At 45.2% G+C, this 12,500-nt stretch overlaps 1 protein-coding gene across 1 annotated transcript in view; it reads right to left on the reverse strand.

Annotated features, from left to right (window-relative positions):
- syngap1b (synaptic Ras GTPase activating protein 1b) overlaps positions 1-12,500 on the reverse strand; it is a 121,104-nt gene that overhangs the window by 5,395 nt on the left and 103,209 nt on the right. The window contains exons 15-20 of the mRNA XM_063199901.1: positions 12,108-12,324; positions 10,400-10,442; positions 9,783-10,342; positions 8,509-9,006; positions 6,980-7,153; positions 4,625-4,836 (exon numbers count right to left, since the gene is read on the reverse strand). Coding sequence (XP_063055971.1) covers positions 4,625-4,836; positions 6,980-7,153; positions 8,509-9,006; positions 9,783-10,342; positions 10,400-10,442; positions 12,108-12,324 — 1,704 coding nt within the window. The remainder of the gene's footprint in view (positions 1-4,624; positions 4,837-6,979; positions 7,154-8,508; positions 9,007-9,782; positions 10,343-10,399; positions 10,443-12,107; positions 12,325-12,500) is intronic.

Consider the following 12,500-nt stretch of genomic DNA (forward strand, 5'->3'; position numbering starts at 1 on the left):
TTTATGTTACTCTCAGAAAAGGATAACAATTAACAAAACAAAATCCTCAATAAAAGTACAGAGCAAAAAAAATATTGGCATATATATATATTTTTTAAATCAACTAATTGAAAAGGAAAAAAAGACAAAAAAAGTTCAGATTTACATAAAATGTCATAATCTTTCCTGTGTTTCAAGTAATGATGCGGGAGAGGTCAGGGGAAGATGGGGGTCATGTGACATGAGTTAGAGGGCATGTAACGCTCAGAGGTTAGAATGAAGAGGTCAAAGGTGAAGTGTTTCATGCTTTAACACCTACAGTATGTATATGAACAAGCTGGTCAGGCACAGGTTACGGTGTTGATATGTAATGCTACCAAGAGCGAAATCGAAATCTCAGGTACCAGCATTTGGTTGGCATGGCACAGAACTGCACATCCGAATAAAATGTGTTTTCCAAAAAGTACAGCATTTTGCAGCAGTAAGCCCAAACTAATCTGTCATCATAATTTGCTACATTGGCGATGTTTGTTTCTGTTGTTCACATATGGTGTTTTACAGTAGGCCTTCACAGCTGCACAATGATGCATTGTTACCACTCAAAATGATTTAGTCAGTAAAAAGAAAAAAAGACTTCTACAGTCTAGTTAGGGCTTAGTGCTGACTGAGGCAAGATACAATCTTATCAGAATATTGATCTGAGCTGCAATAATCTTTGACAATAAAAGAGGCAGAGAAGGAAACAATAGAAGAAGCATAACATTTACATTCTTTTATAATAATATATTTTATATGTGTCATTTCAGTCTTTCTTAGGAAGATTTGGCGCAGGGTGTCCTTTGTGTGTGCGAACCCCTGTTTATAATGCACATAGTACCGTCGCTCCACACCTGACCAAAGATCTGCAGCCTTGAAGATCACACATGCCATGTCACTCTGTCACCAAACAAACAGCATCAATACGTACATACAACCACTCAAGTTTCAAAGCACTCGAAATACTTGAACAATCAAATAAAATAGAAAATAGATTTTTTTAAATATATGTATATAATAACCACTAAGCAATGTTTGATGCTATGGTAATAAATATTAGGAATAGTGGTTTCTTTTGAATAACGGAAATCATTTTGGACTTCTCCTGTTAAATTCACAAACAGCACCATACACAATGGGTTTACTCCTGGAAAGACACTCTATGTGCATTACACATTTATGCTAACCCAGGCAAGAGACGACTCAAGAGTCTCCAAAAAGCCTTCCCTACACTTCACCATTTTCCGAAATCATTTGCATGTGTGCGTACAATACAAGCTATCACAACTCCATATGCACAGTCCCCATGTCTTTTCTTATCATTTAAGTAAGCATATATTTAGAAACACCTTGTATTCCGACAGAGCAAAATAGGCTCTTGTATTAAAGTCTCTCTGAATATCTTTCTCGAAAACAAAACTACATAGATTTTTATTGCACACTGTATTTCTTTTTAGAAAATAGTATGTGTTTCATATTGCAATAGACTAAAAGTGGATATATATTTTTTAAAACGTATTAACATTTAAATAGATGTGATATATATGGCTTGAAGAGTATACACATTTCATTACGATTTCTTCATCATATTTATATCCATAAAATAGTTTATTCACATTTCTCATGGTGAAATATCTTTGAATAAGGGAGAAAACCATTGGAAGGGCAAATGCTGAGAAAAAAGCATCAGGGTCTGCTTATAGCGACTGAGAAATATAAAAAGAAAGAGAAAAATATATAAAGGGAAGAAAATAAAAGATGGGAACCACTAGTAGCAGTGATATGACCCCTCTCAGGTGGCTTCCTGACTCCTGAACATGGTTGTCATGGCAGCCCTAGAGGCAAATCAGCTATAGGAGTACTGCTGCTGCTACTACACTCCCAAGCAGTCAAGCCCTGATGATCACCTTGCATCTTAGCTGGAAGAAGACTGCTGTTACTGCTGTGTGTGTGTGTGTGTGTGTGTGTGTGTGTGTGTGTGTGTGTGTGTGTGTGTGTGTGTGTGTGTGTGTGTGTGTGTGTGTGTGTGTGTGTGTGTGTGTGTGTGTGTGTGTGTGTGTGTGTGTGTGTGTTTGTACGTGTGCCCTTTGCTCTCATAATAAAAAGGAAACGGCGTTCGTGTGCATGTCTGTGTGTGTGCATGTGTGCCTGTGTGTATGTGTGTGTTTTCCTCTCATAATAAAAAGGAAACTGTGTGCATGTGTGTGTGCGTGCGTATGTATGTGCGTGCATGTGTGTGTGTGTTTCTGTCATGAGTTTCTGTCATGAGCACAGCACTTCAGGATTAGCTGGAGGAGAAGAGAGCGGAGAAAAGCTCTCAGATTTGGGGCTGAGAGAGCTCCATTCGTTGTATCCCTCTCTTTACTCAGGGATAGAGGTGTTGTGAGCAGCAAGAGGAGACTGGGCAAAGAGACACCTCAGAAAAAATGAACTAATAATAAAAAAATAAAACAAATCATCATTCCATGATGTCATTCCTACGGCGCTTGGTGTTTCCAAGCGTTGTAGGGAAGATTAGCTGTTTCCTGGCTGATATCGTGTGCCTCCAGACTTGAAGGTCCATCTCCAACCAAAATGCAAACATTTGTACTCCCAGGAGTATTCCTAAGAGTGCTGAATGGTTAAATAAAATTGCACTGATTTAAGTTCTATCAAGAAAAAAACACGATATCCAAGAAAACAAAACAACAAAACAACCAAAATGAAGAAGAAGTCTGTTTCTCTGTGCCATTAAATCCATAAACATTTTTTGTCTATGGTGACATTATTGCAATTCTCCAGAGGTCGCTGCAGATGGCTTGCCAGCACAGTGCAGCAAAGACGGCTCAAAGGAAGATGGTGAGACGATGGCCCTATGTCATTGGTTAGTTATAATGGAATGATCCGTGCGTCTCCCGCCCCCATCTCAGCCACTGAGTCCATCGCAGCACCTACTGAGGAGAGTCATCTGGATGGAAGCAGACGTCTCCCTTCAAAGACAGCTTTGCACATAATCATAGCCTATTCTTGTGTCAATGTTCAGGCATTTTTCAGACATTTTTGTTGGATAGCTCTACAGGTACACATTTGGGGGGGGGGTTGCCTTCCATCCATGATTGTGCTTTTAATCCAAGGAGGGATAAAGACAGCCACAGGTTCCCACAAGAGAAGTGACTGAAACCACGTGCTTATGGAGGGAGGGGAAGGATATGGGGTTGATTTTCAGATTGTGCAATGCAGAAGGCCATTGAAGGGGAGTTCACTGACCCAAAAATGGTTGTCGGTGTTGATGTTCGTCGACTTGGCCAACTTGGTCTCCATCTTGGATAGGACAGGTAGCACCAAAGGACATTACAAAAAATGCTAGGTGTATGTTTTGAAGCATCATGTGCAAAGTTGTCCTTGGGGTTTGTGGGAGTGGGGGGAGGGGGGTGTCTGTCTTTATTGATGAGGTTGGATCTCCGATTCTTCATTCCATTTCTTCATTCCTGGAAACGGATTAGAATGGCTGTATTCTCTGACATCAAACCAGGGGTTCTGTTGCAGATATGATTCTTTTTTGTTTTTGATTTTTTTTTACTGTATCTTGCTATCTTCCGCTGTATGGTGGAAGTCATTTTTTTAATGGCTACATGTCTTCTCTTCCAAAACAGTAAATCATTATTTCAGTTGTCAACTCAGAAACCCAGATTTCATGACAGCAACAATACTGAGGTCACCCAAAGGGTTGTCAGATGAAGGTGACAGTTCAGACACACAGAGCAACAGCACACATTACACGCCTACGCATCAAAATGACAAAAAGGACTAACAGACAGGTGTGACCTTACTAACCAAAATCATGTGACACTGAACCACAGACTCCCACCCACCAGTGACACCCACGTACGTGGTTTTTTTGCCATATAAGAGGATGTCTAGACATGTGCATGCATGTGTCTCATCATTAACCTCCTTGCTCTCAGCGATTCCACACCCCCACCTCCCAGTATGCCCTCATTGATAACTGATAACACGTTATTAGTATTAATCAATGGGTCCACCATGACCTAATCCCCATTCTCCTGTAGTATGCAAGATTGACCTTCCAATATACAGCATATACTCTACCATAAAATAGTTAGTAACACATACCACAATCACATACAGAATTGTTGATAGTTACAAAACAAGGCCAAAAAAGAGGAGAAAAGCACCTTGCAACTCTTCCTTTTTGTCTCTCTTTCTCTCTTTCTCTCACCGTCATCTATTTTCAGGCCGGCCAGAGTGGTACCAGTGGTAGTTCCTGGACCTTACACTGGTAACCAGAGCACTTCTGGGTTAAAGACCCATGTTCAGATCACATTTTACTCCACGTGACCCTGTTGCAACTGCTGACATGTACACTGTCATTAGAGTTTGCTTGGAAAAAACAAGGCTTACTCGGCTTGCATAGCAAACCAACTTTTCAGAGTCCGAGCCCCTACATTTTTGTCGTCAGTCAATTCTGGACTCGGTACAGGAACTGGCATGAACCGGCATGCTTTGCTGAAGGAACCAGCATGGGTTTCTGCTCGGCCTGAAAACAGATTTGGTGGATGTAAGCGTCTGCAACCCCCCACCCCAACCCTCTCCAGCGTCTGATAGTTACCTGTTGATAATGCCTTTGATCTGGGAGTCCTTCTCCTGCTGCTGCATGCGGAGGCGGCGCTCGCTGTCGTCCAGCCGGTTCTGGTACTGCAGCAGGATCTTGTTGGTCTGCTGCTCCTGCATCAGCAGCCGCCGCTCGTACTCCTCCAGCTTACGGTGAGACATCATCAGCCGGTCCTTTAGGGAGTTGATCTCCTCCTCGTACTCCTTCACCTGCACGGAGGGAAGTGGAGGGAGGGAGGTGGAGGGAGGAAAGAGAGAGAGGGGGAAGGAGGTAAAGGGAGAGCAGATGGAGAGGGAGAGGAGATGGAAAGGGCGAGGGAGCAGAGGAGAGAACAAAGGAGATGGAGATAGAGAGGAGAGTGATAGCAGGAAGGAGGTAAAGATGGAGAGGATGGGGATGGAGAGGGAGAGGGAGAGAAGGAAAGAGGGAAGGAGGGAGGTGGAGGGAGAAGAGGAGAGAAGAGAAGAGAAGAGAGAGGAGGAAAGAGGTTAAGGAGGAGCAGATGGAGATGGAAAGGAGGAGAGAAGAGAGGGAACGAGATGGAGGGGGAGAGGGAGGAACATGGAGGGAGTGGAGAGAGATAGGAGGAGGAGGTAGAGGGAGAGGAGATGGAGAGGGCGAGGAGATGGAAAGGGCGAGGGAGCAAAGGAGAGAAGAAAGGAGATGGAGATAGAGAGGAGAGTGATAGCAGGAATGAGGTAAAGATGGAGAGGATGGGGATGGAGAGGGAGAGGGAGAGAAGGAAAGAGAGATAATGGAGGAGGGAAGAAGATAGGAGGAATGAGGTGAGGAATGTGTCACAACAACATGATACAAAGCACATTGATTCTCCCCATTTCTCTCTCTCTCTCTCTCTCTCTCTCTCTCTCTCTCTCTCTCTCTCTCTCTCTCTCTCACACACACACACACACACACATGCACACGCACGCACCCTGTGCTGCATCAACTTATTTCAGCCCACAGGCCGAGCGGGAAAATAGCGTGACATTATAGTCTGACATTTTCTCTGTCATTCAGGCATTCAGGGGGTACGGCGGCCGTCATATAGACACAACAATGAACTCGTCTAGTCCAAGAAAAGCATCCTGCTTGCAACAATAATGGCCATTTTGTAGCCTATTTGGGACAGACCTGTGTTCCATTCGGCGTCCTTTCTTGGCCATTTCCCATGGCAAATATGGCTCCTGAACCATTAATGGGACAGGGCAAGTGGCAACAGCCTTTTTTTTGGTTGGATGTGCACTCGGCTGCAGTAAAAAAGGTTGCTGTACAAAAATCAAATCTAAGATGTCCCAGGATCACAATCTGGGTACCCCAGCAGCTGGTACAGCAGTTTGTTTTTATATAATAGGCAGTGTTTTGCTCGTTACCAAACACTTCTTTAAGAAATGTCTCATAAATGATGGCTAATCGTTTCATATCTCTTTCAATACACACCCCCTGGCGACTAATAGAGGGTCACTTGAAAATCAGTTGACGCACTGAGGTAATCATCTCGTTGTTATTGTTGCCTGAAAGTTCACTTTTTGATGAGTCAGTTGTTGTTCAAGTTCAAATTCAGCAGCGCTCAGCAGAGATCTTTCAATTATTCATAAACGAGCTACCTGCACCATCTGTTTCCCATCTGACAGCCATGACTTGCGATTCATTGACACCTGCACCTGGCATTTTAAGGTGCATCTAGAAGGCAACTATGAGTCAGACCATTTGGTGGTGACTTCTGTCACCTCCCACTAAGCTATGCTAAATCATCAAGAACAGATTGCGAGTCTGGGAAGTGATGTAACGTGAGAGAGACGACTAGCGCCTGACGCCTCGAATGCACATGTCCTTTTGGGCCTCGTCCTCTTGCCATAGCCTACTTTCCATGAGATCCTAACAAGAACTGCTGGAATGTGCTGAATATTCAGTTTAACTGAATAATTTATCCACACATATGTGAGGAGATAGTTTGAGCAGGTATCAGACTGGTAGCCTTCATTCACCAAATTTGAAGTTGACACACATAGCCTACTCTGAAATCTTCCTGTCAATCTGCCTGAATAATTTAGCACATGTTGCTAACAGCTCCTCAAAAGTAGGCAAGGATAGCATGGCGCTGTGACAGAAACAGTCAGTGATGCAACAATCTACCATTGAAAATACCTCTGTGAAATAAAGTGACAGTTCAGCTCAGTAGTGTGACAAAATCAGTAAGGGATTGAATATTTATTTCTGTTAATACTTTATAGCTGAAGGTAAGTACCAAACTTAAGGTAAGGAACTAGCATGCTGTAAGTAGGCTAACTATGGTTATTCTGATGATCATGACAGAGCAAATTATGACAGTAGGTTGTGATAGACGAGACCCACCCTATCCAGCCGCGACTCGTCCATGCTCTTTGAGTACTCCTTTAGCTTGAAGTCCTCTCGGTCAGTGCGCATGCTCTCAATGTCAGCCGACAGGTGCGGCATGTTGGACACCCAAGCGACTGTCCGCTCTGAGGCCGGGGTGAGGGGGTTGAGGGTTTGGGGGGATTGGGAACCCTGCAGAGGAGACAAATGACAAGATGACAGAAGGGGTCACACAGCTACATGCGGTGCCAGGAAGTGTACTGTATGTAAGAACAGAACAGAAGGAAAATAAGGAAAATATCAAGGGATATCAACAAAAGGAAGAATGTTGTGTCTAGTTTTGAAGGAAGGAACAGGTATGCAGGTGACAATGTGCAGTAGGGATGAGGATAAATAGTACTTTGCTGGATGACTGAATTGTGACTGAAGTATACTGAATAATACCTTCCCTTTGCCAAACCTTGCTGGGTACTCAGCCTATAGCTTACCTTTTTGGTCATGGTTGGCTAAATAGCCTGCCTGAGGCCATAGTGGTGGGCTAGTTCGATAGATAGCCTAGTAGACAGCCTACCTGAGGCCAGGTAGTTACTACAGCTCCTGTGTTTGATCATGGTGTGCTGGGTTAATAGTTAGCCTACCTCAGGCCAGGTAGTTACAACAGCTCACCTGTCTGAGATGTATGTGGGTCAGCCTGTACCTGAGGCCAGGTGGGAACAGTAGCTCACCTGTTTGCTTATGGTGGTTAGATAGGCCGCCTAACTGAAGCTAGGTAGTTAGTCTACAGATTAGGGCTGCACGATTATGGAAAAAAAAAATCATAATCACGATTATTTTGGTCAAAATCGTTATCACGATTATTAATCACTATTATTGATTTTTTGCAGATTTTTTTGAAAATTATAACAAGATGAAATATAACCAAGAATGAATTATATACGGGATGTAATTAAATTGTAATAATTATGTAAAAGCAATAGCATAAAACTTAGGTTGACAGATTTCTGGCCAGAAACACCAGCCTGTCAGTATGTTCTGGCTTCAAGGACACTCTCAAAGGTAGGTCACTATTGCCACGATTAAATCACAATTGAAATCACGACTTCGATTTCATGATTTTATCACGATTTTCGATTATTTTCAATTAATTGTACAGCCCTACTCTGAATCATTAATTAATTGTACAGCCCTACTACAGATGGCCTGTTTTCTCCTGGTTTGTTACCTCAGGTTTGGTGGTTACTACAGCTCAACTGTGGGCTCCTGGTGGGCTAGATAGATAATCAGCCTGAGGCTAGATAGTTACAGTCACCCACCTGTTTGAGCATGGTGGCTAGGTACTCAGACCAGGGAGTTGTTACGGTACAGCTCACCTGTTTGCTGATGGTGGCTGGGTAGTTACTACATCTCACCGCTGGCTAGGTACTCAGGCCAGCTAGTAACTACATCTCACCTGTTTGCTGATGGTGGCTAGGTACTCAGCTAGTTACTACACCTTATCTGTTTGCTCATGGTTACCTCAGGCCAGCTAGTTACTATGTACATCTCACCTGTTTGCTCATGGTGGGCTTAAGCAGGTGCTGCTGCTGTGGCTGCTGCTGCTGCTGCTGCTTGGAGGACTGCTGAGTGGACTGAGGCGTGCCGCCCTGTGACCCCTGCGACCCCTGGCTCTCCCGGGTGGAGCTCTGCTGATGGGGCAGGCCCGGTGGCGTGCTGTCCTTCACCGATAGCTGCTGCCGGGGCCCCGCCTGTGGTTGCTGCTGCCGACCCCCAACCACCCCATAACCGGCCGACTCGGGCGACTGTAGCAGGTTGCCACTCTGTGGGCGCTGTTTTGGAGGAGTGGAGGCCGCCGCGGAGCTGACGGACAGCTGGTGTGAGGTCTGGGACTTCATGCGCTGCGGTTGCTGTTGCGGCTGCTGGCCAGACGGGGTAGCCATGGAGCTCTGTCGGACGGGCTGGACGGTGGTCGGGGGAGAGGCCAGGGAGGAGTGGGAGGTGCCTGTCTGGGAAGCCATGCCCATCATCTCCTGCTGCTGGAGGTTGTCCTTGAAAATTGCCGGTAGAAAGCACAAGGAAAGAGAAAAGAAAAGAAAAGAAAAGAAAAGAAAAGAAAAGAAAGTGAAAGTGTCATGAAAATGCCATGCTGAATCTCAAAGAGGTCTTTCATTAATAACCACAACCCACACATAACACATGACCTCTAACCTAGCCTCTTCACGAACATAACTGACTTCCCAGTAGCTATAGCTTCATGTAATGAAGTTAAATCGCATAACAAAAAGAAACAAAAAGAAAAAAAAGAAACGAAAATAAAAATGAGAGGAAGGAAAAGAAAGGGAAAGAAAAGAAAAAGAAAAGGAAAGAAAGAAGGTTGTGGGATTGGGGGTACTGTTACACACGTCTCGTAATTCATGCTGGCAGCAACCTGTAAACTGTTTGCTTTTATGCTAATCGCATTAATTTATGATAAAATGTTGACAGAGATGATTTACTGAGTGGGGCGCATATGATAATGAGCGCAAGCAAAGGCTTGTAAACATTTTGCTTTGTGCAGACAGCTCTCAGTACTCCTCCAAGAGCTACTTTTGCTAAGCAAGACATGGCATGCCAGGACCACCTCACAGCATTTGTATATTATTTTGAGCACTTACGTGTATGTGTACATGTATAATGCACAACACTGGCATCACACTGGTTATTGCATACATTACATACATTTCATAGGGGAAGTGGTGGCTTAGGTGGTAGTGGAGGTCAATTCGATTTCTCTGGGCCTGAAACAACTAACCCGGGTGGGCCAGCCGGGACGATGGCAGCATACCTGCATGTGCATGGAGAGCTGGCGGCGTCCGTAGTCCGTAGCCTGGCTGTGACGCGTGTAGTCGTCGCTGTAGCTGTGCGAGTGGATGATGGCGGGCTGGCCCAGGTGCGAGGCGGTGCGCAGCGTGGACAGGTCCTCGCTGCGGGAGAAGCCGCTGTGGCCGAACTGTGGCATGTAGTTGGGGTGCATGCCGTCCGGCTCCGGGGCGAGCAGCAAGGGAGGGGGAGGCTGGGCGCGACCCCCGACGCCTCCTCCACCGCCTCCAGGGCCGTGCGGGTGCTGATGGTGGTGTCCAGGGTGGTGTTGGTGGTGGTGGTGGGGGTGCATCTGGGGTCCGTCGGCGGCCAGGTGGAACAGCGGGTTCTGGAAGGAGAGCGGGTAGCGCATGGCGGCCGCCTGCTGCTGCTGCTGCTGGGACAGCGAGTCAGTGGTGGCGCCCATCTGGCTCAGCTGACTGAGGCGCAGGCCGCCCGACATGCTGGAGCCCCCCGAGCCGGCCGAGAGGCGGCCGCCGGCGCGGAGCTGCCCCCCGAGGCCTACTCCTCCTCCTCCTCCTCCTCCTCCTCCTACTCCTCCAGCGCTGAGGCCACCCGCACTACCGCCTCCTCCACTGCCACTGCCTCCAACGCCACCGAAGCTGCCAAGGCCGGACAGGGAGGCCTAGGACATATTGGTATTATTATTAGCATTATTATTGTTATTATTATTATGACAATTTGTGGTAATATTTACTTTATGTGGCATATCTGAAAGTACACAAGACCGTTTCACTTAGGATGCAGTTGTGTGTGTGTCTGGGGGGGGTGTGGGGTGGGTGGTGGAGAGGCAAAGACCTCTGCAAAAAGGTACGGTATGTTTTGAGGCATGTTCTTAACAGGGCCAGTGCCGATTGGATATGGAAGGGTAGTTTGTTCCAGTTGAGGCCCATTGTATCATAAATACTCTTCTATTAACACTCTGAACCTGGATAGGGGAAGAGGCTCCAGTTGTGTACACGTGTCTTTCGTGGGTTTCTTGGAAAATGGGGGGAAATTGTGGGTCAGTGTACTTCAATAAGTAATGCGTTGATGAAGCATAAAATGGGCTATACCCTGGATCCAAACATCCCAAAAGGTACTATGAGAGAAATGAAACGTGGAAAAAAGCTAAACAACATCCTTGGAAATAGAGAAATGCTGCCACTGAAAAAGATACTAGCTTAGTGCTGGCGGATGGAAGAGGCATGCCTCAACTGCTGAATAACATCCTTGATGTTGCACAGTGGTGATTGAAGCAATACTTTACTTGAGTTTGCATTTTCAGAATTTGAGGCCACGGTGAAAAAAAAATGCATGTAGAATGATTTAGGAAGCGTTCAAAGCATTACATTTCCTTGTGCATATAGTAAAATTCATTGGGCAACTCATTTTTAGGTTTATATGTTTCCAAAAAAATCATTCTAAATCCTGCACGTAACATATCAAACGACAAAACATTTAATTAGTTGGGGATCCTGAACAGCCCAATTGCGCTCAGAATGCAGTAGTATGCAGTGCAGTCCTAATTGTGATGTTCTTCTGCCGTACCAACCAACTATGCCATAATGTAAACATCATACAGTACAATCCACTTGAATATGCTCCACTTTGAAACTGTGCCAAAGGCATTCTCACTGTCCTCAGCTTGGCACCAGAGCCATTTTCGCTTGTTGTGAAGTGAATTGGGAACTTGAGGCAGAAGCTCTCTGCTAGTGGTGGTGGTGGTGGTGCTGCTGCTGCTGAGAACAAAGCTCATTATCCATCTTCATTTAGGACCAACTGGAATGCGTTGTTTGTTCCCTTCAGCAAGACACATGCACTGAAGAGCAAGCAAGATGTGAGGAGTGTAGAAAAGGACTATGTCTCAATGTTTTTGCCTATATAATATATTATATATAGTATATTATATATATACATACGTATATACTGTATGTATGTGTGTGTGTGTGTGTGTGTATATATATACATCTCCATAAGACACGGCCCCTGTTATGACTTTGTTTCTTTTAACAGAATGATGATGACCAGGCTGTAATGTCCTAAAGACTCTGTGTTATTTCATAGTAGTTTAGCACAATGATATAATTAAGTTTTTTCAAAGACTGGTAAAGCATTTGACTGGCATAATGATGTACACCATCAGGCTACGTAGCCAAGCTATCAGACGAACCATATTCCCACAGGCTAAGATGTGTACACAGCACAGTTTCAGGGAGCAGCATAGTTCCAATACCTACTCTGGCCACCATCTTACACAGTGCACCTTTAAGGGTATTCCAACAGGCTAAGACGTGTCAGGGCTTCTTACCTTGGCGTCTGGTTCAGTGATGTCGGAGCTGCTGGTGCAGTAGGCGGGGCTTGAGCGTGCTAAGGGTGGGCGGGTCACGTAGAAGACGTCTTTGGAGGAGGCTCGATGGGGGTGGTCCCGCTCCATGTAGCCCCCCATGCCAGCCCTTGGTGTCACGCCCACACCCCCGCTGGTCATGCCGGAGGTCGGGGAAGGCAAGCGGGTGATATCTATGGAACTGGTGAAAGTTTGTACATCCCGTTATTTACTATTAGATATCACATAGCCATATATACAGTACAATATGTCAAAGAAGTGAGTACACCCCTCGCATTTCTACAGATTTGTAATTATATCTTTGCATGGGACAACATTAAAGAAATTTCACTTTGGAGGAAAGAAATCCAGACAGTG

This window comes from Engraulis encrasicolus, chromosome 5 (assembly GCF_034702125.1).
Source record: "Engraulis encrasicolus isolate BLACKSEA-1 chromosome 5, IST_EnEncr_1.0, whole genome shotgun sequence".
Classification (NCBI taxonomy): domain Eukaryota; kingdom Metazoa; phylum Chordata; class Actinopteri; order Clupeiformes; family Engraulidae; genus Engraulis; species Engraulis encrasicolus.